Below are 26365 nucleotides of genomic sequence, written 5' to 3' on the forward strand. Positions count from 1 at the left end.
GAGTTATATACCAAATCTAACAGTTCTGAAATGCGTTTAGCCAAAATATAAACAGAGACAAGATAAATTCGCGCGTTGACAAGTATAGCACTGGGTACCACAATATCTAATATATAGTAGAATACGAGGAAGCAAAATAATATGTTTAGTAATCCAAAAATGACTATATAGGTTAAAATTTCTCTTTGATGAAGCTTAAGACTCGGTACTACTTCGCCTCTTGGACTACTTGATATCAAAAAAGACTCAGTTTTTTTTATATTTCTCAATATAGTTCTAAGTTTCACAACTCGGTAATGTTCTTAGTAAAAAAATCAATAAACAAAAGGTATAGTTGAGGAAGCTTGAGCGTAGTACCAATTCAGCTTCATCAATTGAAATAAAACTTCTTTTCTTTCCACTTCTCCTTTGTTGAATAAAAGACAATTGTTGTCTAGACCTTGTACAAAAACTGAGTGTTAAGAAATGAAATACCAAGTGTCACGATCCTGGAATGACTTTACAAAAATGGTCAATAAACAGATGATTAATCTGTTAGTTGACAAAGTATTGTATTAGGTACCACGTGAACTTGAGTAATTAAAATAAAACTGGAACGCCTGATACATAAATAGAGCATTCAGAAGCAAAATACTAGGTTTAGTAACCCAGAAAGTGATTTTAGAAGACAAAATATCTATTTAAAGAAGCCCAAGAGTCGGTACCACTTCATCATTATTGACTTAAGAAAAATTTGAATATTTAATATAAAAACTTGGTGCTAAGAAATAAAATATAAGATTTAACAATGCTTTTAAGTAAAATATCAATAAATAGAAAACAAATCTGGTGGTAAACGAAGTACGGGACTGAGTACTACTTCAATTTTGTCTTAAATAAAACTGGAATATCCGACGCATAAATGGAGTGTCAAGATGCACAATCCTGGATTTAGAAATATAAAAAATAATTCTAAAAGATGAGTTTCTGGTGAAAGAATCTTAGAAACAGTACTACCTGATCTTTATTGTTTTTTTGACAGCTTTGTCAAACATAACCCCAAAATAGAGTTAAAGATCTTAACGCTAGGTTTTGAGAAATCTTTTAAATATAAATAAAACACAGTTTTAATAAAAAAAAGTCATTTATTTGCTAGACAATTCACTGTACCACCTATAAAACTATCAAACAGGTAGCAATAAAAATCCCTTTCAATCATATAACAATGCAGGAAATAACAAAAAATAAAAAATATATATGAAAATATGTCTTAATTGGACTAATTGTACTATTTTGTCGTTAAAACAATACGATCGGTACTGTTTTGGTTAAATTAAGGACCGCGTTGAGGGAATCTGACGAGTTGAGTCCCCAAACGTCCAAAGGTGCTCTTGCCATACAAGCAATTCTGAAAAAAAAACAAGATTAATAAGTAAAAATACATTTTTAACCCTTTCATTACTGATTTTATTGTAGCTACATAAAATTGTTTAAAATGACTTTAATGATATTCGTTGATATCTAGAGACCTTACATTGCTGCGTGTCCTTGTAACCTTAGAAAGGATATGGGACATATATGTCCCATTAGTGTTGAATAGTGGGATAAATAAATCCCATCAGTAAAGAAACAACCTTATATTCAAAATAAAAAACAGTACATTACAAAAAAAAACATTTCTTCTTATGAATGATGTGGTAAAAAATAATTTTTGCATAGAGGCACATTGCACTCATAGGTTATACTAGGTAATGAATAAGGAATGTCTAAAAATACGGATGCGTTCAAATAACATGGGCTTTGGGGACAAACAGATGCTAGCTGGGACATATATGTCCCCACAGTAATGAAAGGGTTAAATAAATAAAGCTCAAAGTTTGTACAAAACAGTTAAAATGCGAAAGAACTAAGAACATTCAACCATAAAAATTTCTGTCAATGGTGTACTTAATATTTAATTAATATGTATTTAATATTTTTGACTGTAGATCAAATTTCATCAAATCTCTTCAACAAAACAGCATTCATAGTATATAGTATCTTCAATTGTTAGTGTAGACTCACCTGCCTCCTGATATGGAATGTAAAAATTTCCAATAACTAGGTCTAAGATTTGTGGGTTCCAATATGGCGGCGTGGAAGAGTACAGCCGTACTGAAGCAATAGAGAAACTCGGTAAATCCAGGTACGTTCGGTAATATACCTTTGTCTATTCCCAAATTATATGTAATCTGGAAAATAAACATCGTAAAAATAAAAAAGAATGTTATTTATTCGACAAAAATTTGTTTTTATGTGAAAATAGAATATAGGGTGAATCTTTATGCACCGATTATATTATCACGAAAAAAATTATATTTTTTAACGGATACTGTACCTGTGCCACTTTCCATAATACATATAACGAAACTGTCGAGTCTGGATAGCGGCTGAACGCCATTCCAGCCAAAATACCAGCAGGAAGAGCATGGACAGGACTGTCTCCACCTCTTACTCGACGTAAAATGCAGAGGCACGCCTAAAACGCAAAAAAACTTATAGCTAAGTCAACAAACAAGAGAAATATTAAACTTACCCTAAATACACCATTATACAGCCCTAGGAACATCGCTAAATTAAAAGTTTCTTTCCTAAATAATATACTTTTGATATTTTGGGGAGATTGTAATACCCGCTTCAGATTTAACACCAGTTTTAAGGTGACTTGTAGACCTAAACCTAACGAAAACATCCTTCCAGCTCCCTAAAACAATGAAAGACTTAATGTAATGTGATACCTTCAAATTTTATGGTTCTATATTGTTTGGCCATGTTGGGCAACGATAGGCAACCAATAGTACATATTTTTATATTCCAAATTCAGCGCCATACCTATTTTAATATAATATATTACATATTTTTTGCAATGTGCTGTAAAATTTTGATCTATCTTACATAAAGTACGTATAGCAGCGTATAAGAGCGAGTGGGGAGTTTCAATGTGATAAAGAGAGGCATATCAAACAACAGCAAAAAATGTTGTCGTTACTGCTCATTGCTGGCATGCTCAGACTATGTTAATATATACGTCTATGGATGAACCACTGGCAACCCACTGTGACATAACCTATTTTCTTCGTTTTTAAGATTAAAAGTAATGTAAAAACAACAATTTTTAAATTGAGGCCTGAAAAATGAAAGACACAATATAACTTGTTCACGGCATGCTATAACACACATAAAATTGTGAAAATATCTGGAAAATATACTTATTACAGTAATTATGTTTTTTATGAACTGTTTTGCATACGAAATTGTTGCACAAAATAATTTTTGTACGACCACAACGTTACTGATTCTCTATTTATATTGCATGTGCCGTTTCTAAGCAAAGATAGACAACCAACATTACTTTTTAATTGATTATTTACTGCAAATCTGCGCCATTTATTTATACATGATCAAACCACATGTATGGCATGCTATAAGGTAGTTGGGGCTAAAAACACGGACGGTGCAAAAGAACACACCTCCTTTAAATTTGCCGCTAATGTCCAGTTTGAACCGATTTTAATTACAAACGTTTGGTAACAGTGTGCCATATATGTTGTTCCAAGTTTAAAGCTGATTCAAGGCGTTGTTTACAAACTATGAGGTAAATATTATTTTTTACTATTACACTGTAATATTGGTATAACAAAATAAATTTGTGATAAAATCAAATTGGCATTTTTTGAAGAGTTTTCGATTGAGGTTAGGTCCTTAAAATCTCAACAGATGGTTTTGACAGTGTTGCCGAATGGGGCAAAAATACGCGAAAGTTATGGAGCAAAACTACGAATGCGTATTTTTTCCCCATTATCATAAATTAATTTTGTTTCTACTAATTTTGGAATTAAATACTCAATTCATCTAAATCTTGGATTCTGTTTTCCAGAAACTACAAAAGAAAATACAGAAAAGAAAGAAAACTATAGAGCGCCAGCCTTTGACAGGAGTTATTTTGTGCGAAGCTCGTAAACTTATTAATATTGGCGTTTCTATACATCACCCAGCAAAAGCTGTGGGATTTCATGAGGCGACACTACGACAAAGGTTGAAAAAAGGAAATGGAGTCCAGTCTTTAGGCAGGTTTAAAGAAGTTCTAACCAAGATCCAAGAAAACGAAATAGTTCAACATTGCAAAGAACTCGACAAACGATTTTATGGAATGACACTGAAGTCATTGCATTTTTTAATTTACTCTTATTGTGTAAGAAACCCTATTGTAATCTTATTGTGTGTATTGAGCATCCATTTTCACCTGTAAATCAGTTGATCACTAGATCTTTCATGAAAACCGACCATCTTTACGAGTTCCACGAAAAACAAGTACTGCTGGAACCATGGGCTTCAATATAGTGCAACTAGCTCAGCATTTTAAAATTTTGGAGAACACTATTAAAAAATATAAGTTACCTCCCAACCGCATCTATAACGTTGATGAAACGGGCATTCAGACAGTCCCAAACCATCTGCGTAAACATGTTGCCCCAGTTGGAAAGAGAGATGCAGCAAAAGCTGTAGCTGCTAAGCAAGAGCAAATAATTACGGCTGTTTGATGTATGAGTACAACTCTCTACCATGTCCCTCCATTTTTCCTATTTGCTCGAAAACAAATGAATCTTCTTCTAATAAAAGACGGGTCCACTGCCTGCAACATGGCTGTTACTGCTAGTGGAGCATTTTAAAAAACATACACAAGTCCAACAGAGGAGAACCCCGTTCTTCTGATTCTAGACCATCATGTATCGCACACAACTCTTCAAGCAGTAACATTTGGAAAAGATAATTTCATCCATTTATTAAGTCTACCACCACAAAGCAGCCATAAGACCCAGCCACTCGATTGGGCATTTTTCAAACCATTAAAAGCTTATTATGAGAGCGTCGCTGATAGCTGGACCAGTTCCCATCCAGGATAGGTTCTCTTCAGTGTCCATGTGGCTAGTCTCTTTTCCACAGCATTTGCAAAAACTGCTACTGTAGATATATCAAGAGAGGTCTACAGGAATCTACCTACTAGATAAAAATATTTTTTCCGACGTAGATTTTTTGTCAGCGGAAGTAACAGCAAGATTTAGGTGAAGATTCAGACGATGAAGGTCATGTTTTTATCCAGTTTCAGTAAGAAGAACTTGTTACTGAGCCGTCATCAAAATCAGAACAGTCAGTAATTTCACCTTTAGACATTATTCCCTTCCCAAAAATTAAGATAAAAAGAAAACGAACCAGGAAAAGTTTGAAGTCAACCCTAGTAACATCGACACCTAATAAGGAGTGACTTTTAGAAGAACAAGAAGAAAAGAAGGAAGCAGAAAAAGAGAAGAGAAAAGCATTACTAAAGAATCAAAAGATCAAATCTCAAAGTGCTAAAGTTCGTGTTGCCAAAAGAAAAGTTTTCGGCGATCATCTGATGAATCATGAGCACTCTCCTATCAAGAAAGTATTGATTCTTGTGAGATTCATTTTTCCGATAACGATGAAGAGCAAGACATTGATGTTATACCAAATATTTTACCTGATGACTGTAAATGATGATGGTTATGAAGGCGTATTTTTTAAGCAACTGCCCACAACATTTCGTTTTCGTGAGATGCCTTTTGTCTAAAGGACGATATTGTTTTGAAGCTTTTGAAGCCAATAAAAACTAGCTCTTTCAGATTTTCAAATTCAGTAGGATTCTCTGACAACCGCGCCAACTACAGTTAGTTTTCTTTTAGATTAACGTTTTGTATTTTACGTTAAGTTATTTTCAATAAAGATTGGTTTTTTTTAAATGTTAACCATCTCTTTTATTTGGGGTTTCATACATTTCAGTTTTGGGGCAAAAATACGCGCTTGCATACTATTGCCTCCATTTGTAGGAGCAAGAGTGCGCAAATGAAGATTTTTTTTAAACTTTTTGTTTATTTATTAGTGAACTTATAGAACTACTCTCGATACTTAAAATGGAAAAACAATATGTAAGCTCTCCCGTAATAATATTGAAAAATTCTAAACTGTTATAATTTCTGAAGACGACAGCAGATAACGAAACTGCGTCTTTTTGCCCCCAACTACCCTAATACAAATAAAATTTGTGAAAATATTTGGAAAACAAACTTGATATAGTCAATAGAGAAATATTTTGAAGTGTTTCCTTACCTCAATGGTGTAATACAAACAACTAAATGGATGTTGACAGGAAGAATGTCTATTACAACTCTTTAGTTTATTAATTATCCTACTGTACACCCTTAACATCTGACACACGATCCGATATAGTCCGTTTTTCCGCCTGGTCGTCTGCCAGCTCCTCGAAGATCCCGCTCCCGAAGACGTACTCGGTTCGTCGTCTTTGTGCACCTCCCTGTAGAAGGTATTGGACTGACTAGGACTCCGAGTATAGCCTTTTTCCTCGTAGGGACCAATCACAAACCTAAAAGGAAAGTTATTTAACAGGAATATCAAATATGATAGTTAACTACTTGCCTCATTACTCTAAACATAGCGTCATCGTGGCTATCGGGACAATCAGAGCTTTTGTGGTAACCGCCCTTAAAGTACATGGATAGAATGGCCATGCTGATGCTGTATATGGCGACGTCTCCGTACCGGATGCTGCTGACCATGTTTCGAGACTTCGCCATATTCCATAATGTTTCGGTAGCCACGTTGCTGACATACAGAGCTAACAAAATCCGCCGACTCGGTCGTTCTATGAGAATAGAGAAGACGCTGGAGAGAAACACTGGTATTGCGGAGACGGTGAGGATGTTGTAGTTTCCGAATGTCTTTCTGTAAAATATTCAATCAATATATCAATCAATCAATCAATCAATCAATAATTCCTTTTTATTTCTCATTAAAAAAAAATACAATACAATATTCTCTTTTAGCGATATTTGTTCTCCTTGACATATGCCATCAGGAGGGTTGGCAAACAAATATTATTCTCTAATATAAAAAAAATTACACTAAGGCTCAATGTGCAACACTGTAGCGTTTTAAATTTTTCTTTTAACTACGAAATATTGATATGTTAAAAATTTCTAAAGACGCCCCTGTTTTGTCTGTTTGCAACGACGTTAAAATAATCGATAAAAGGCCTATTTTGTTTATCTCGTAGTAAAGAGGTGTTAGCACTTTTGACGTGACAACGTCTTAAATTAGGTTGTGGCTCGGAGTCATTCATGAAAAAGTGTAACGCCCGCTCACGTCTGTTACGATGAGTCACTGAACGAGAGAGGCGCGCCGGACCGGCGAATGTCTTGCGTCTCTCTCCCACTCAAACATGATCGGTCCGCTGCGCGCGCAGCACTAGAGAATTAGGCGCGTTGAATCGGTGCGTGCTTGTGTCTCTGTCTTTCTCGAGCGTTCTTGGCGTTCAAGACACATTACAGCAGAAACACTTCCTTTCATTTCATATTTCTCCTATCATCGTCCTATCCTCAACAAAATCACTCAAATAGAAATTAGTTAAGTTTAAGTTTACATGTACAATGTTTTAGTAAACAAAATATATTTCTATAGTTAAAATTTGTGCAATTCTTATTTTCATTCAATTCCTTGTTCCTATTGTGCAATTTAATAATATTCATATCAATAAATATTCTACCTAGAAAAAGACGTTGTCACGTAAAATCTTCGCCCGTAAAACCGACTTTACAGGCAACCAATTTTTTTTTATTTACATTTAAAATTCCCCATTTCGTACATGTTATTTCTAACTATAATATTTCAACATTTTTTTGTCGTCGAACAACGATTTGTTTACATTCAGGCCCCAAATATCCCGGTTGAGAAGAGGTTCTTAGAAAAAATATTGCAAGTATTGTGCTTGTCCTCTCTGAGACGCATTAACTCCGGAAGAGATTCAAGGTTAATTTTCACAATTTGAAGTCGTAAGGAATTTATGTGAGAAGCGTGGAGGGAGGTATTTTGTGTCTAGTTTGGAAAGACCGGCCGGCGGAGGGACAGTTAAGTTAAGGGAGTTGGTGAAGCGAGAGATGTCAGAGTAGAAAGATGTTTCGGTAATTAGGAATCGCGAGTCGATTCAATTTTTTTTGTGTTATGTCCTAAGACCGGTTAAGGTGATAGTACTCTTTGAAATATGGCAGTTTAAAACAGAGTAATCACCATAAGATTTGTGCAATACACCGGCACTGATGAAATTTGGAAAATTATTATATAGGATGTCCCCGTCGTCAGCTTTCTTCCTCCACCGAACCTAATTCTACATATTTTGATTGTTCGTTCCTGAGCATAGAAATGGTTGTTTTGTCCCTGTTGGAGAATATGTTCAGATATATGTTCCATAGATGTTAACAAGTTTTTTTTGAAAGTTAAGTGCTAAACAGTGAAATCAAGGTAACATTTAACATATTAATTTTAAAGTAAAGACAGACATTTTTTTGCTAAAAGTAATAATTGCTTTCATTTAAATTTAAGAATTGGCAATAATTAGAATTATTTTGTAAACTAAGTGTGGTTGCTGTCAATCTTTTGTTTATTTTGTCATCAAAATTAAATGTGACATCTGACAGCTAACTCTAATTTGTTTTTGTTGTGACAATTTTTAATTTGCTTGTATAGAAAGATGTTTTATAGAAAAAGTTAAATCTTATATATTTTCATGAACAAGGATATCCTTCAATTTTAATTTAGCCTAGGAACCATTTCGAAGAATTTTGTAGCAATCTCCTTTGTTAACAGGCAACACATGTAAGTTTTTTTTGTAATTTTGTATTTTGCAACTTTTAATAATTTTTGTGCAATCTGTATGTTTGATAACTGTTTGTATGAGACAAAAATAAACGTTTTGATTTGTTTCTCTGATCCATTTTTTTATTTATTTTAGAAAAATCTCCTAACCTGTTTGTGTTTCTTTATTTTAGGAAGGAAGAAACTTTCTTTCTTCCAGCAGGAAGTTTTCTTCGAAGCGGCGTCCCCATTTAAATAGCTAGAGGTATTTCTTCTTGTCTTTATTTCGTTTTTGTTCCAGGAGATTTACGTAAGTAACCCCTTTATTCCATTTTTTTTAGCTGCCTAAATCCGAACCCTTCTCGTTCACTTATTCACGACCCCAGCTCTCCAACTAACCCCTGAGTGCCCGTTCGCATAGTAGCGTTTATTTTGCTTGCCCTATCTTGACCCCCATTAGTTTCTTTCCCCAATTTTATAAGTACCTCTATTTTCTTACCCTATGTTAAGCAAAATATTATCGTTACAACACCACTTCGTTCGTAATATGGTCGGTCCATGGTATCTTCAAAATTCTCATAAAAAGCCACCTCTCAAAAGCTTCCAGTTTTCTCATTAAGTAACATTAACAGTCCAGGCTTCGACCATAAAGAAGAATAGAGCGGATATAACATTTTACCATCCGATATCGGATTTGCAGATTGAGTTTTTGGTTACTCAGAAGATTTGTATATGTTGTTAAAGAACATAGTTATTCCACTTGAATTGTCTTCGTCTATAAGTTTAATCAGCTCGATATGAACTCCATCTGGCCCACGAGTCCTGCCAAATTTTGAGTTGTTTATAGCATGATGGACTTCAGATTTTAATATTATTGGAGCTTCCTCGTTATCAATTTGTGTTGGTTCTGTTCTTGTGTCCATGAAAATATCTTCAATATATTTAGTCCATATTTGTTTTATTTCAATTGGGTTATTAATAGGTTTATTGTTTTTGTCAATTAATCGGTTGTATTTGTTCGTGATTTTCCAAATAATTCTTTCACTTTTTTATGTAAATTGTAATGATCATACTTTTTCTGCAATTCTTCCACGTCAATGCATGTTTCCATCATCCACTTTTCCTTAGCCTTTTTTATTTTGTTCCTTATTAATTTATGTTTTTCTCTGTAGTTATTTGGGTTTTTGTTTCTATATTTTCTTCTTTGTTTCATGATTTCCAGTATTTCTTGAGTCATCCAAGGTTTTCGGCCTTAGTTTTTCTTTTGTAGAGTTTTTTTCTGTGTTTTTATAACAGAATCTTTGATTTTGCTCCATATAATGTTCACATTCTCAGCGTTGTTAATTGCTAAACCATGCTAATAGATTTAGTAATTAAATAGGCTCACTAAATCATACCTATATGACCATGCCCTGGCCTACAATAACCTGCTAACTCAGCCTGTCCCTGTTTCATCATAGCAACTACTTCCACTCTACTAAGTTCATTTCTACCCAACCACTTTAACCTAATATGTCTCAACACCAAACATTTTCCCAAAAAATGTATCATATCTTCCCTTTCCCTTGTGTTACACATTGAGCAAAACCTTCTTTCATCATTTCTACCAGATCGATCATTCAAATATAGAACTCCACATCTCAATTTGAACAGCCATCGAATGTCCCCAAAATTTTTTATTTCCAGTAGATAATACATGTTTACTCCTTCTTTCCGCAGTTCTTTGTAGTGTCCACAAAAATTTGATTCGAGTGCGCTATTCTCAGCCTAGCGCTGTATCTAATCGTTCTTTTTTTCTATCATATTCTCAATCATACTAGGCCAGCTATCCCTCCATGCCCATTCACACCTTACCTCAATACCAAATTTTTCTCCCGTGCTCATCCAATCTTTCCACCAGCCACACCTTGCTCTCATCATTTCTTTCAAAAGAAATTTTGGCAACCTATCATTCGAATATCCTAGTATTTTTTAACATATTTTTTATGTAAATTCATTGTATATAGGCTGACTCTAGCAATACCTGTCTCCAAATCGGACAAAGTAACTAAAGTTAGGACAATACCTTGATATACCCAAAAAGGGTATATCAGCCTTAAACACTAAACTACGGTTCTTTAGATGAGATTTAAACTTGGATGTATCATTACCAAATAATTATAGTTATTCAATACAAATATTCAATAGAATATAACAATAATTGTTTATATCAACGATTTTTGAATTTGACAAATGCATCTCTATTCTCATCCTTTTATATTGGTCCCTTAAACCGGATCGAATACAAAATATCAGGATTTATTAATCGCTGGTATTTTAGTAAAGTGTTAGAATATGTACAGTTGAGTCCATGGTTCTTTATCTGTGCGTCACTAATACCTGGCGAGATAAAACACATACTTTTTATCTAGCATCATTGTCTTCCACGCATAAAAGTAAAGATAAACCAGCTACCACCTGTTATTAAGTAAAGACACGTGTTTTTATAAACGTTTTAGACTCAAACTACTACAAACTACTACTTTAGACTAGTACATCAAAAAGAGATGGGTATAGAAAAGACGCTAGGGGACGTTTTCATATTTTAAATACAATTTTTGACGTTTCTGGTTTGTTTATTTATGGCTGTCAGTTTGTTGGATTTTTTGCTGTTTTTTTTGTCCTGTTTTTGCATTTAGAAGTTATTTATTTCGTATGTTTTAAATGTAAACGGCTAAAGAACCATGGACTTTACTGTAGATGCTGGTTTTGCTTTATTTATTCCATTGAAGGTATTTCTACAGTGGAAAAAGAATTTTAGGGAAACTGACTGCTTTTCTAAGAGATATTTCTGATAACTTTTGACAGTTGTGTATTTTGATTACGTGTCCACATAAATTACCTACGCATTTGCAATATGTTTAACAAAAATTTATGTTTTTTTGGATGATCTCTAATACAAATATTATTACAAATGGACCAATTATTGCAACTTTTAGATAAACAACTTTTCCCCATTTATGTAATTTTAATCTCGTTAATTGCATCATTAATGCTAAATGACGAACATTGTTTAACCTTGCAACTAATTTTATGGTATAAGATCAACTAAAACGCAATGAATGTATTTGCTTACCTTAACAAACACAAGAATAGGGAATATCCAAATCCTGTGCCACTGAGGAATGCCGTAGACTGTATGATGCCGAAAAAAGTCTTCTTTAAATCGTCCTTCGTTGGTATTCTACCTTTCATTAACAGCGTCAACTGAAACAAATCCGAAATTTTGAAGAGGAAGTGTTTTTAGTGATACTACATTCAGATTCAAAAGGACGCAACGGAGAAAATTTTGGTCAAATTCAAAGAATTTCAATTTTTTTTATTTTTAGCCCTTCTTTGATGTTTTTTTTAGCACACTGTATAAAAATTTATAAATTTTAATTTAGTATAGTGAGTTTTTTTTTTAAATTTGTATTTGACTTGTTATACGGGGTTAATCGAAAGGTGGTTTTTTATCCTAACTTTGAAACATCCTGTGAAATAATTGAGTTAGCGGATTTTCGAAAAAGCTTGTTTTTCGGTTGCAACCATGTCTTTTAAGTATTATCTTTTTTGTTTTATGTAAAAATATGGATTAGTTCATTTTTAGGAGCGAAATGACTTTGCCGCCCACAATTTACGACTTTTCCTATTATTACCATTATCTTTTGTACTAATTTGTAATACGACGATGGGGACTTTGCACACTGTATTTAAATAATTATTAAAAGCAACAACATGATCTTGATTTTAGTAAACAATAATAACAATAACAAAACATAAAAAAACAACTTAAATATAACTGAACTTAAGTACGCAAAAAACAAAGATAAAACTACTAAAAAATAACTTAATACTTTGTATTGCCTCCCCTAGCCTCTATAACTACTTGTACACGGCGGCTCATGCTGTCTATGAGGTTGCGAGTATCATCTTGCTGGATGTTTTGCCATTCCCCTTCTAGAGCCAAGCGAAATTCGTTAATTAAGGCTGGTGCGACTTCGCGACCTCTAATATTTCTACCAAGCATGTCCCAAACGTGCTCTATTGGTCGCGGGGGGACAAAGTGGGACAAGGGACTCTCTTAAAAAAAAAAAAAAAGAAGTGGAGTGCGGTTCTGTCAGTGACAATTTGTAAGTGCTTTCGTCAAGTTAAATTGACTGTGGTTTCTCCCAACGTTCAGGATGTTGACCAGGATGACGAAATGCCTTTATCAGAGTGGATACAAAAATTTAATGTAAACCAGAGACAGTTTGGATCTGATCTAGACTCCTACATTTCAGAAGACGACCAGGTAGAAACATTTCAAGTTTTAAGTGATAAAGAAATTGTGGAACAAGTGCAAAATGTGGAAATGGATGTTGATGAAGATAATGAAGAAGAAGAAGACGGCGTTGACTATCCTTATCCTATAATCCAAGAAGCAATGAGAGCTGGTGAGACCATATTGCCATATCCAGGTTTTACCACTTTAGGGAGGCATCCACAACTACCAAAGAAGCAGCTCAGATTATTTAGGCTACAGAACAACTTTATTTTTCGGAAAGGGTTGTGCAGAAGAAAATAACTGACTTTTTTTGAGCATTAGAGAACTTTTTCATAAAAAATGTACGTTTTATATACATGATATGTTTTATTTCTTAATTTTTTTATCCTAAATGCAGCTGTAATAATAAATAATGCTGTAATAAAATTTTGCCTCCTTAAAATTTCATTTTTTTCTACCTCTTTTATATCGTCACTCTGATATAGCGTCATTTTTTTACTGGACCGTTCAATGACGTTATAACCAACTTCCACTGTATTAACTATAACAAATTCTTGACATAATCTATTCTGATGGTTGGTTTATTCACATTGCGATAAGATGTGTAGTTTTAACACCACTTTAACTCCGATAATAAATTGTAGTCATAACTTGTTGTCGATAATTGGTTTAAAAATATATTAATAAGCTATTGTTTACAAGGCTGAATTCGAAATACTTGGTACTTTATCTTCGAGGTGGATTTGTTTTGTTTAAATTGAACATTGCTTTGTTGACACTACATGCTTGTTTATCGTTTTTACGTTTTTATCATTTTATGGCATATTGTAAACACATAAACCTTTGAATTTATTAGTTGTTGCTTTTAGCTCTAATGGGGACATTTTTCTACATCTTTTTTATGCTTAAAATTGTTATATAAACAAGAATAATGGATTTTCACTAGCTGGATTATCAGAAAGAACTGATATACCATAAGGAAATGATTTATTTTTATATTCAGATACTTTTAATCCTTATAGCATATACCTATTTCGTTTGTCACGCAAATTCATTTAAAACTCCTCACTTTAAATCAATTTAAATATCTTTAATAACTACAATCAATTCTATTGGTTGAAGCTTTAAGACAATACAAGTTATCTCAACGCTTAATTGACTTGAAACTCGGACATCTATTTTCATTTATTACCATATCAATATATATCTACATATAGGCCAGTGAAGGAAAAAAAGCTGAAAAATACAGGTTGTTGAATGTTCTAAAATATATACAAGGTGAGTTTTTAATGCGACATCATATGCTCGGAAAATATGTTAATTCTACAGAGTGATTAATAACTATGTGGAATAGCAAACAAACGGTGAATCGGCACAATTTTCATTACTATACATCAAGCAATCCCTATTTTGTTAACACTCATAGTCAAACTAGGTGGTTTATAAATGTTTGAGGTGGTATTGTTGGCGATTATGTGATTGGTCCCCATTTTTTGACGGTCGTGTGAATGGTGCCACATATCTAGGATTTTCTAAATAATCATTTGCCAATAGTCATAGTCATAGTCATCTTTATTGATCCTTTAAGACAATCAAAATAAATGTATAGGATACGTCACTACAGAATTTGGTATAAAAAAATATTAATGTGTATAATACAATATTCACAGTGTAAAAAAAAATTGACAAAACATAAAATATATAAAATAACATTTTTACAAGTAAAATATGAAGCTATTGCAGTTTGTCCTCAAGATATTCATTTATAGAATAATATGCTTTTCTTAAGAGTAAATCTTTAACATTTTTTTTTAAATTTAGAGATAAGTGATATTTCTTTCACAGTTTTTGGCAAATGATTGTATAAGGTCAGTCCCATATATCTGAAGCAATTTTGAAATTTGGATGTTCTGTGTTTAGGAACTCGTAAAGATTCAGCACTTCTTGTATTGTAGTAGTGATTGTCTGAATTTACTGGAAATGTATTGATTTCCTCTTTGACATAAAGTAAACATTTATAGATATATAGGCAGTAGAAAGTTAAAATTTGATGTTTAATAAAAACTGGTTTACAAGACTGTTGATAATCCAAATTAAAAATTTTACGGATAATTTTTTTTTGGTTAATGAACACCTTGTTACTATCTACTGAGTTCCCCCACAAAATTACATTGTAGCACATGTGGCTGTAAGCAAGGCTATAATAAACGTTCATTAATGCCGAGATGGGTAGTGTGTTTTTAATTCTGGATATAGCATAAAAAGCTTTATTCAATTTCATGTTCACTGAATTCACTTGCTCTGACCATTTGAGATTACAATCAATGAATACACCCAAAAACTTTGTAGAGTGAGTGGAAGATAACATATTGTTTCTATCGTGGATGGTTAAGATATAGTCATATTTAGATGAGTTGTATGAATGAAAATAAATAATTTGCGTCTTGTCAATGTTTAATATTAGTCTGTTGGTATTACACCAGCGTATAAAGCAGTCAACAACAGTCTTCATTGTCATTTTTAATTCCTCTAGTGTACGTGCAGAGACTATTAACGAGGTATCATCAGCAAACATTGATATTATAAGTGCCCTTATGTGATCTGGTAGGTCATTAATAAAAATTAGGAATAATAATGGTCCCAGCACGGATCCCTGTGGTACTCCTTTATTTGTCGTGTATGGTTCTGAGCTTGATTCTTTCATCTTAACAACACTCTTCCTGTCACTTAAGAAATTTATTATCCATTCTAGAAATATCCCTCTAAAACCAACGTTATATAATTTATTGCGGATAAATGTTATGTCTAAGCAGTCAAAAGCACGTGATAGATCAAAAAATAGTCCTGCCGCGTGGTTTCTACTATCTAATTCATCATAAATACGCTCAAACAAGCTGCATGCAGCCGTGAGTGTTGACTTTTTTGATCTAAAGCCGTGTTGGGTTGGAGTTAATAAATTGTATTCTTCTATAAAATTTAACATTCTGTTGTATACAACCTTCTCTATTACTTTTGAAATTATGCTAAGGACAGATACTGGTCTATAATTTGAAATATCATGAGGGTCATTCTTTTTGAAGATTGGAATAACTTTTGCCATTTTAAATATGGATGGAAATTGGCTGGTTGTTATTGAGAGGTTAACTAAATGGGTTAAAGGAATCGATATTTGATCACTTATCAGTTTTATTATTTTTACAGATATGTTATCAATACCAGTACTAGGCTTATTTTTTAGTTGATCGATTGTATTTTTTATTTCAATTGGAGTTACGGGTAAAAAGAAAAATGTTTTGTTACACATTTTTGAGGTAGTACAAGAAGAAGGTAACGATGTGCCAAAATGAGTTTGAAGATTGTATTCTGTAATTGTAGCAAAATATGAGGCAAACGAATTAGCAATATCACAAGACTTGGTAATAATTTTATTATCATAATGTAGAATAATATCAGACCTGTTCTTTTGCCTACCAGTTTCACTGTTTACTAAATTCCAAATTGTTTTTGGTATATTGTAAGATTGATTAATTAAGTCACTATGAAAGTTTTTTTTAGTATTTATTAATAGAGAATTATATTCTTTTTTTGCCTGTTTATAGGTAATACTACTGCAAAATGTACCGCTTAATATTCGACAACGAATGTGCTTTTTACACGACGGTGCTCCATTTCACCACACTGCTCCTATTCACAATCATATAAATAATAACTTTCCTGAAAGGTGGATAGGCAGAGGAGGACCAACTGTTTGGCCATCGCGATCACCGGAATTCTCCAAAATTGATTTTTTATGTGGGGCTATATAAAAGACCTTGTATTCCAGAAGCCTCCAATAACGCCAAAATTTATGACAAAAAGAATAAGAGAAGCTTTTAATAAAATTGACTTACAAATGTTAAGAAATGTGGCTCGGTCATTTGAATATCGGTTACAAACTTGTATAGACGTTGAAGGTGGACATTTTGAACGTTTACTTTAGACTTATTTCCTCAATATCACATTATTGAATAAAAATAATTTTGTTATATTATCACTCAATACTCAATACTTATTTCTGCTTACAAAAATTGAACATATTCCCGAAATTTGAAGAAAACTAAAAATGTCACGGAAAATAATAGGTTTAGGTATAGGGAATGAAAATAAAAATGAAAGAGTATCATAAATAAAATGTTTCTAAAAAATAAAATACAGGGTGATCCATTTATAAAAATTTAGAAAATCGTAATTTCGTTTAGTAGTTCACCCTGTATACAAATTTTAGTCAATGATTTCAATTAAACTTCATTTAAAAACTACAATATATTGTTTACCTTATGATATAAAATAAATACTGGTTTATGCATTACTTCTTTATATACATGGTCAAAAATGGTCATAACTTGTTAAATACTCTGTATAGTTATACAAAGCCCAATATTATAAGAATAATATAACATACATTTTAGAGAAAAATGGTTCAAATAAAAGTTGTAGATCTTAATTTGCGAATTTCGAAATGAAAATATAAACAATCCACAATCCACCGATATAATTGCAAAAAAACCATTACTTTTGCAGTAATTTATAAATGTTAATAACTTTGTGTTTTACGTAATGACATATAATATAATTACTTGAAATTATGGCAATTAATAAGTTATCAAAGTGTGCTAAATCACAGTTAGATCGACCAAATAGTTTGAAAGTTAATCAATTTGTTTTTCCTGGAGAGAGATTTATTTAAACAACTCTATTTGACCAAAACAATGACCCTAAAGATATTTAGTAGATCGCAATCAATTATTTGAGGCTTCAGTTTTAAGATATATTAAAAAAATTTCAACATTTTATTAAAACCGTTGGATGATGATGAAAGATGACGGAAAAACACAATCTTCAGTTACTATGGAACGCACAAGCTTGATTTTTTTTACTTCCGGTTGCTCAATAAAGTAATAAGAACTGTGCTATTTTCATCTCCCGGAAAAATCAGAAAATTCCAGAAAAATCAATCAAGTAGTTAAATTTTTCAGTAAAAAAGTTATCCATAAAAAAATTAAAAAACTGTTCCATAACATAACAATACTTAAAAATTCGTCCCTGAGCAGGTACATAGAAGATAATTCTACCCTTATCTTCTATTGATGCTAATAAATCCTGCAGTAAGATCTTCAGATCAGTAAGTACTATTTTTAATATTTTCACATGAAATCGATGATTTTTTTCACAGATACACTATGGTAATATGAGGAATAATTCACACATAATTGAAGAACAATGAAAAAAACAATACAGTAATCAATTTTTTAAGACACTACTCACATTTACTGTCTTATATGGATGTGGAAGCTGACTAGTGACCCTAAGACTAAGAAAAATCTCCGGAATCTAAGCTAGCAAAAGTAGTTTCCTCAGAAAACTGAATAAGGCATTACAAGACAGCTAAACGAAGTTGAAAGACAAGAACGGAGTATATTGTTATAATAGATGACAAGGCCTAAACCTAGGAATGCAGGGCAATTTGATGAAAGAAACATTATCCCTTGATGAACCTCAATGATCATCCATTTATATTTAGTTCGGTTATATTTTAATGGAAGTTTTCAACAGAAAAGTGAGTGTTGTTTCAACTGAAACTTGTGAATATGAAATATGAAAATATGCAATACAATTAATTGTTTGTATTTAATTTTTCTAGTCCCCATAACCCTCCCTCACCAGCTGCCACTGATGATAATTAAATAATTGATAATAACTATTATTGGCAATATTAAAAACGACCTTAGATTTTTATAGGGACTGATGAAAAGAGTTTAAATCTGTGTTTGATATACAAACATCTTAATTAGGTTAATATTACCAATAAATTCTCGTATGAAGCTATTTATTGTAGCATGAAGATAATTTGAAGTGGGTAGAAGAACCTATTACACTAATTTCTTGGACATTCCTCTGTTTTAACATTTAATAGCAGTAAATGGCATTTATGTATAACTAGTTGTGGGTTAATAAGAGTAAAGCTTGGACACATTTACTTAAAAGCATTAAATGCGTGATTCTTAGACCAAAAATAAACAATATGATACCTAAAAATACTTTCTGCTCACGATCTACCAACAAAAAATAGACATTATATCTAAAAGATCTTTTTCTAAATGCTTTATAGAGTTATTATTTGTCAAGAAATATGAAAAATATACCTACAACTAGACATATACCTCACCATTCAAAATATACCTCACTGTTCAAAAATCTTTCTACAAGTGATCTAAAGGGTCAAATCAATGTTATACCCAAAAGACATACATCCAGATAATATCAAACTATCCTATTCACTTTAAAAGTAAATGAAAATCATGTATAAAGCCTGAAAAATCATATAATACACGAAACACTTCTCTTAAAAAAAATCATTCCAATGGTACCAATGTATATTATTGACAAAAGATTTCAATGCAAATTTAGTTCTGTATTAATGATTCACAAATAGTTTTTTAACTGTGTACACTGTACTTAGAAGTAGGCATACAAAAAATTTTCTGTAGAATTACATTATCTAAAGCAAATATAACAAACATTATCAATACTTAATGTTTGTCTAGTTTTCCTTAATATTTTTATCATCAAATAATTTTAGATATGGACCTTCCCTCATATTTCTGCGACTTTTGTGACTCATATATAGAAAAATCACTAAAAAGTGCCTATTTATAATGTAATTATAACTGTTATCCATTCTCATTCAATTCTTTCTTTTGCTTTTTAAGTAAATTATTAAAAATATTAGGTATATGCATAATTTTTTTTTTCCATAATGATGCTTTTTACAGATTTGATAAAATGCTAAGCATCTTTAAATTGTTATGTTTTCTTCAGTTCATCTGATTTGGAAATTTAAAAAATACAAAAATGAGACCAAATGTGAAAAACATCCAAATAGGACTATATAATGTTCAAACCTCTTTTATTAGATATATGCCTCGTCTTAATTAATTTTGATTGTCTATAAATCATCAAACTTTTATTAACCTACTTTAACTGTGTTGAAATTTTTTGGTGGTAGTTTCACCTGTTCCAAAGTTCTATCATTTCTTGGTCCAAAGTAACAACAGTTTATTAAGTAATACATTAATTAGCTAAATTAATTAGGACAGTATTTTGTACATTACAATTAATATTATTGATTTTCGTTTTTAATACAATTTTTCTGGTTGAAATATAGTAGATACTAACCATGTAAACAGTGCCATATATCCTCAAAGAGTCGTAAATGCAGTAAAGGTAAAGTCCACAAGTAGCTTGAGCACAGCTATCTGTCCAAGGATGGACATATTCCATACAAGTAGCAGGAATGGGGCTAGTAACTGGGATAATTTTGCTAAAAGTTTGGGACATTTTCCAAGACTATTCACAACCACTGTTTATATAAATTTTATCATAATGGCAAACAAAGATTATAAATATTGTACAGGTTTTTGGAGAACTTTGTTTCGGTGTACCCAGTGTACGACCTCAGTCGGACTGTTCCACTGATTTCAATCTTAAAAATTTAATGCATGTTTTTACAATTGTCAAATTACATATGGGCTTGACACAGAACGTTAGATTTTTGGTAATTGGTAAGACGAATTGACTATTTCTCCGAGAAACGGAAGATAATCGCCAAAGGTTATGCAATCCATCATACATCTCGTGGAGAAAGAAATAGTTAACTGTTTACATGGTTTCATGATTAAATTATGCTTTTATCTTTGTAAACATCAATATTAATTTAATTTAGAACTGTCTCACTTAGCAGTATATCACTAGATAGGTTTAGCATTGTTCTCTTACTTATTCGATGAAATACAAATCCAGCGAATATAGAAATATTCATTTATACCTCTGTAGTGTCCATTCTAGATACCTCAAACTAATAGTTTTAAGAATTAGTTCACCAACAAACCTACCAACTAAATTTAAACCTTTTCCATTCAAACTATATCAAGAATATTCTAATTTTGCTATAATTTTGTGTGTATACACGCAGAAATCACGAATATATTGATTATTTTATATGTAATTAAAGCACAAGTTATTGTAATTGTGAATTAATATAATATTATACCACTTAATTAAATATTTAATTTAATCTAATGTTTGAAAAAATTTGTTTTAAAATGAATTTTAATTTAGACGTTTGATCTAAGCTGACTAAACGATTACTATTATAATAATAATTAATAATATATTATAACAATAATAATATAGAAGCGACTTGCTCCCTTGTTATTATTTTTTATTTGTGAAACAAAAACGGAATATTAGACATAATGAAATGTGATTATTGACCTTAACATTCTGTTTGCACCAATTAGATTAGAGAACTAAATGACGTATAGTAGACATTGACCAATTGAGATTCTTCAATGCGAGAAAAGAGGTTACTATGACATTTCCTGTCAAATATATGTATGACATATGGTTTGTGTTTATGTTCGTATGCTATTAATTGTTTAGAAAAACTGTAAATCTCTTTTATAAACGTTTTGTATTTAATAATTCATAAATGTAGATATGTCAGAAAAAATACTAGACAGTCACGGTTGGAAATTCGAGGCAGAAGCAATAATAAACGATATTAAAGATCATGTGAACGCAGTTGTTATATCAGAAAAAATTCCGAGCACTGACAGTTGCATTTTTCTAAATCTGGTAACCATTGAAGAAAAAAACTATTGTATTCAAGTATCAGGTTTGGGTTTTAAGATAGTAGGTTTTAGTTTTGACGAAACCGATTTGGAGAGTGAAGAATATTATGAAACACCGTACGCTTTACTGTATAAAATAAGTCCTGGTTTTAAAACATCATTCGCTAACGCCCTGTATGTAAAATTAGAACAAATTTGATAAACAAAAATAGAAAATATACCAGAATATACTCGGAAAATATTCGGTCTGAAGTTTCTTCGATCCCCACCTAGCAACTTGAGCTATAGCTAACTTCGCAGTTTTAAAAAACAATGACTGACAAATGACGTTTCGCGAATCGGTGAAAATGAATTATTTATTTGATTTAATTTAAAGGTAAAGTGCGGTGAGTCAGGAGTTCCTATGAATAAAATCGTAGTAAGGTGATTGTGTATATTAGACGTTCTGAACCGTTTACTTGTGATTTGGACGTATAATGTGAAGTCGCATACTTACAGCAGCCTACAAAATGAATAGCAATTAGGTAAGTAAAAACTACTGGTATTACTCACATCATTTCAATTAATGAATGGGTACACATGTACTTGTTCTGAATACACGAATAGTTGTTGAAGCCTACATTTTTGTGCACTTAGAAACTATAGGCAGATTTAAACAACTATCATTACACTTCATGAGAAACTGAGGTCTTTACCTTGGGATAATATGCAAGCAGGCATTGTTCTATGAATACAATGAGTATTATGCTTAATTCCCATAATTTTTTGTTTAATTAATGATTAATGTACAGTTTATACTAGAAATAAAGTATGTTGGAACTGTTAAGTGAGTACTAAATCATTTGGGTTAGTAGAAAGATGTATTGAGTGTTTTGTTTCAAGAGGTATTTGTTTGTTTTTGTTTTGTCAGGAAGTAGTTAGTGATATAATTGTTGAATAATAATTGGTGCTCACAGGAGTATGGTACTTAAAAATATTTTGTAAGTTTGTTATTATCTTTAATTTGTATAAAAATGACAATAGTTTTGTCATTGAATAGTATAGAATGGTAAGAGGTTGTTTTGTAACAATAGTTCTTTATCTGAGTAGCTATTGAATAGGTTATTAGTATTTATACATGACATTGGTATCCTGATTGAAGAATGTAGTATTAAAACATTTTTTATAGGAAATATATTTTTAAACATTGTTTGTTTAAATCCATAGATGGTTTTAAGTTTTTGTTTTTTCCAAGTACTTTTGTTTATTTTTCTTATGTCACTTGTTTAATGTACATCTTATTAATACTTAAGTATTTTCTATTTTTTATTTTCACTTGATGCTTTTTTATGTAAGGCAACTAACCTCTTGGCTTTTTAGAGCATCTGCCATTTCCTTTGTTTAGCTCAATAATTCTTTCTATTTGTAAATTGTCTTTTCCATATTTTTATCTTCATTTGTTTTAGCCCAAAGATACTCGTTATCACTATTATCATTTATACATTTTATCCAATATAAATAGAATGTTTTTTACTAAGCAAAAAGGATGTCAAAAATTAATATTCCATTTAAGGACCAATTTTCAAGTAAGAATCTATACAAAAATATAAAATATCTATACAAAAGGTTTTCTATAACAATTTGAATATGTCCCAGTTGAAAAAGTGATGGCAAATTCAGCGAAAATTTTAGAATAAGAAATTATGACAATACAGACCTACTTTTCATTTTTTTTATTTTGATTATCAGGGAAAATATATCTAAGACAAAAAAGATGAAAGTGGAATTGTTCTCACTTAAATTTCTTAATAAAAGTGGCTTGCATGTTAGCAAAAGCAATTTTCCAGTGCATAGAAAGGAAAATTAGTGGAAAAGTGTTGTAAAAATAAACTACTTGCCAAAACAGGTGCTTATAATAAAGAATCAACTGTCAATAAGGCTTAGTACATTAAAAAATCCTTAAATGACCTACTAAATAAATACCAAACCATTAAAATCTTTCCTGTTTAGATGATACTATTCTAAAACAATTTTAATAGGTAAATAATGAGTTAGCATGGATGAGTAAACATATATTACAACAACAATCCTCTAAAATGTTGGAGTTGTGGGTCATTCATGCACCAATAACTGCTTTATTTGGTATTCCTGGCTAGTTCCATTTACTGCGGCATGAGTGTAAAAATTTTATGACCCTAACATATGAAATTGTATAATTTAAAAGCTACTAGCAAATAGTTTTTTTTAAACCATTAAATTCGTGTTGAAATCCATTGGAGCTGAGTTATGGTTGCAAAAATTTTTATTGCATATAAAAGAAGTTAATGTATATGTTTAAAGTGTTATTTCTAAGCAGTGTTGGAGTGTTTTGTGGTAAACTACTTTTCTAATATTTTCTAAGTTATAACAAACCTTGATTAACAAATCTTTTAAACTTTTTTTTTACAAAATATCCTTTATTTATATTACATGATGAGCTTTAAGGTGAAAAATTGTTGAAAAAATAACCATAGTATAAGATATGCAAGCTTGGAACTTAAATAAGTGAATATGTTAGATTTAACTTCATATTTTTCTTCTTATTTTTCCGTTATACAAGCAATTTTGCTTTGTCCAATAGGTCCTTCTTGAGAGTTTCATTTGTTTCATTAACAGTTTAATTTTCAGTAGATTGATATTCTATAAGATGAACTAGTTCATCCTGAATTTGATTTTGAACTCTTTTTAAGTTGTCTTCATTGCTGAATGCCTTTGTTTTAAATCTCAGATCAAAGAAAGAAGCTTTACCATGTACAAGCCAAAACAGACAATAACCGAGGCAAGCAGAGAATTTATTACAGTTCTTTCTGCTTGACTCAATACTTTAATTTTAATTCGTTCTGAAGATAAAAGTAAGTAGTCCTTTTATAATGAGTATAACTTTGGAGAGAGTTACTTGCTTTTCTGCTCTTATTTTAACAGTAACTGCTTCAAAAAGCTTTAAAAATTGCATTTCTTTTAATATTATCCATTCTTCTTCAGTTGGAAGATTGATTGGATTGAGCAAAAGACCAACTGTTGCAGCCAAAATTTTCAATAATGTAACTAGTTTCTCAAACATATAGTATGTTGAGTTCCACCTTTTTGTCAGATCATTAATCAACTTTAAGGGTTTCATTTGATTTTGAGTAGCTATGAGTTTAGCAGTCACATTCCAACTTTGGTGATAGCAATCTACAATTTTTTTGAATTTTTTTTGCAAGTCTTTCATATTTTTTAACGCATACAAACATTAGTTTGTATTTTGAGAACGATTTCCGAAGTGGAAATTGAAACGTCAATAAACATACTTTAACCTTTAATTGTGGCTTATTTCCATTTAAATAGTAATTACTGCTATAAGTCGTCTAAAAAACAACAAAGCGCCAGGACCTGATGGAATATATGCTGAGGTATTGAAATTGATAGAAGATAATCAACTTGACATTATGGCAGAATTATTTAACCATATATATGAAACAGGAACTTTACCAAAAGATTGGTACAAGTCCATATTTATACCACTGCCAAAAAAAGCAAATACTAAGAAATGTAAAGAACACCGAATCATTAGCCTCATGAACCACTCACTCAAAATATTCTTAAACATCATCCATGCTCGCATATACAAGAAATTGGAGGAGGGTATTGCTGATGTACAATTTGGATTTCGCAGCGGTCTTGGCACAAGAGAAGCACTTTTTAGCATACAAGTATTGATACAACGAGCAAGAGATGTTAATACAGATGTCTTTGCCTGTTTCATTGACTTCGAAAAGGCATTTGACAAAGTACAGCATGAGAGGTTTATTGAAACTTTGCGAATCGCAAACATCAATGACAAGGATATAAGAATAATAGCCAATCTCTATAGGAAACAAGTAGCCAAGATTCAAGTAGACAATCAATTATCCGATGAATCAAGTCCCAATATAAAGAGGAGTACGACAAGGTTGCATACTCTCGCCTTTGCTGTTTAATGTGTACTTTGAACATATATTTCGAGAAGCTTTGGGAGAAACGACTGATGGAGTGATTGTTAACGGTGAAGTAATAAATAATCTAAGATATGCAGACGACACTGTCCTTGTTGCGGATAGTGCTGAAGGATTACAAAGACTGATAGATCAAGTAGTTAACATCGGTAGAAAATATGGAATGAAATTTAATAATAAGAAGACGAAAATTATGATCATAAGCAAAAACCAAGATACATGGACAATGAGGTATTGGATAGAACAGAAAAAATAACATATCTAGGATGAAACACAGACAGCTGGGATCACTCATACGAGATTAAATGTAGGATCGAAAAAGCAATGAGTACATTCCAACAGATGAAGAAAATTCTCTGCAATTTAATCTTGAACTTACATCTCCGACTCAAAATCCTTAATTGTTATGTGTTTTCTCTTCTTATGTATGGAGCAGAGGCATGGACACTCACTGATGCGTCTTGCAGACTGGAGGGATGCCGGTTTTCAACATCCCTTCACGTAGAGTCTTGTTTGCTAACAGTGTCTCTTTCAGCGGTTTGTACTTGCTGTAAGTCCAATTGGTCCGCTAGCCTTCGAATACTCAGTAATAGAAACTTAAATGGACTCTTAAATGTGATTTAGTCTGGCCTGTTAAATAGATTGATATAATGAAATAAAACAATAACTTGTTTAGCTAGAACTGTAATTGAAAAAGGGCAAGAAATAGAAACTTATAAACTGTGAGTGAATAA

General features: G+C 31.7%; 2 protein-coding genes across 4 annotated transcripts in view; one reads left to right on the plus strand and one right to left on the minus strand.

Annotated features, from left to right (window-relative positions):
* Positions 1 to 1104: 1104 nt before the first annotated feature.
* LOC140449180 (transmembrane protein 135-like) lies at positions 1105 to 22303 on the minus strand. Of its 2 annotated transcripts, none has more exons than XM_072542336.1 (8): positions 22192 to 22303; positions 11798 to 11928; positions 6472 to 6777; positions 6145 to 6418; positions 2555 to 2722; positions 2357 to 2497; positions 2044 to 2210; positions 1105 to 1387 (listed from the first exon to the last, which is right to left on the minus strand). In XM_072542336.1, exons 2-8 carry the CDS (start codon positions 11914 to 11916, stop codon positions 1279 to 1281), a joined length of 1284 nt encoding a protein of 427 aa, XP_072398437.1. In that variant the 5' UTR covers positions 11917 to 11928; positions 22192 to 22303; the 3' UTR covers positions 1105 to 1278. The 2 variants fall into 2 exon arrangements, with proteins under 2 accessions (XP_072398437.1, XP_072398436.1); XM_072542335.1 differs by lacking the exon at positions 22192 to 22303 and adding an exon at positions 20183 to 20512.
* Positions 21866 to 26365, plus strand: part of Dmtn (transmembrane and coiled-coil domain 2 protein Dmtn) — an 87603-nt gene continuing 83103 nt past the window's right edge. The window contains exon 1 of one of the 2 annotated variants that reach the window (XM_072542333.1): positions 21866 to 22163. Coding sequence is in view for 1 of the 2 variants with exons in the window: in XM_072542331.1 (XP_072398432.1) it covers positions 22600 to 22619 (20 nt within the window). In the remaining variant the exon portion in view is untranslated. Of the gene's footprint in view, positions 22164 to 22584; positions 22620 to 26365 lie in introns of those variants that run through there. The other variant, XM_072542331.1, reaches the window with a different exon arrangement.

The sequence above is a fragment of the Diabrotica undecimpunctata genome, chromosome 8 (assembly GCF_040954645.1).
Source record: "Diabrotica undecimpunctata isolate CICGRU chromosome 8, icDiaUnde3, whole genome shotgun sequence".
NCBI lineage: Eukaryota > Metazoa > Arthropoda > Insecta > Coleoptera > Chrysomelidae > Diabrotica > Diabrotica undecimpunctata.

Coding starts and splice junctions, on each gene's coding strand:
- LOC140449180 (XM_072542335.1), bottom strand. CDS start 20,344: ATGTCCCAAACTTTTAGCAAAATTATCCCAGTTACTAGCCCCATTCCT. Junction 6,419..6,471: donor GCTATGTTTAGAGTAATGAG/GCAAGTAGTTAA, acceptor CTTTCCTTTTAG/GTTTGTGATTGGTCCCTACG. Junction 1,388..2,043: donor CATTCCATATCAGGAGGCAG/GTGAGTCTACAC, acceptor TTTTTTTTTCAG/AATTGCTTGTATGGCAAGAG.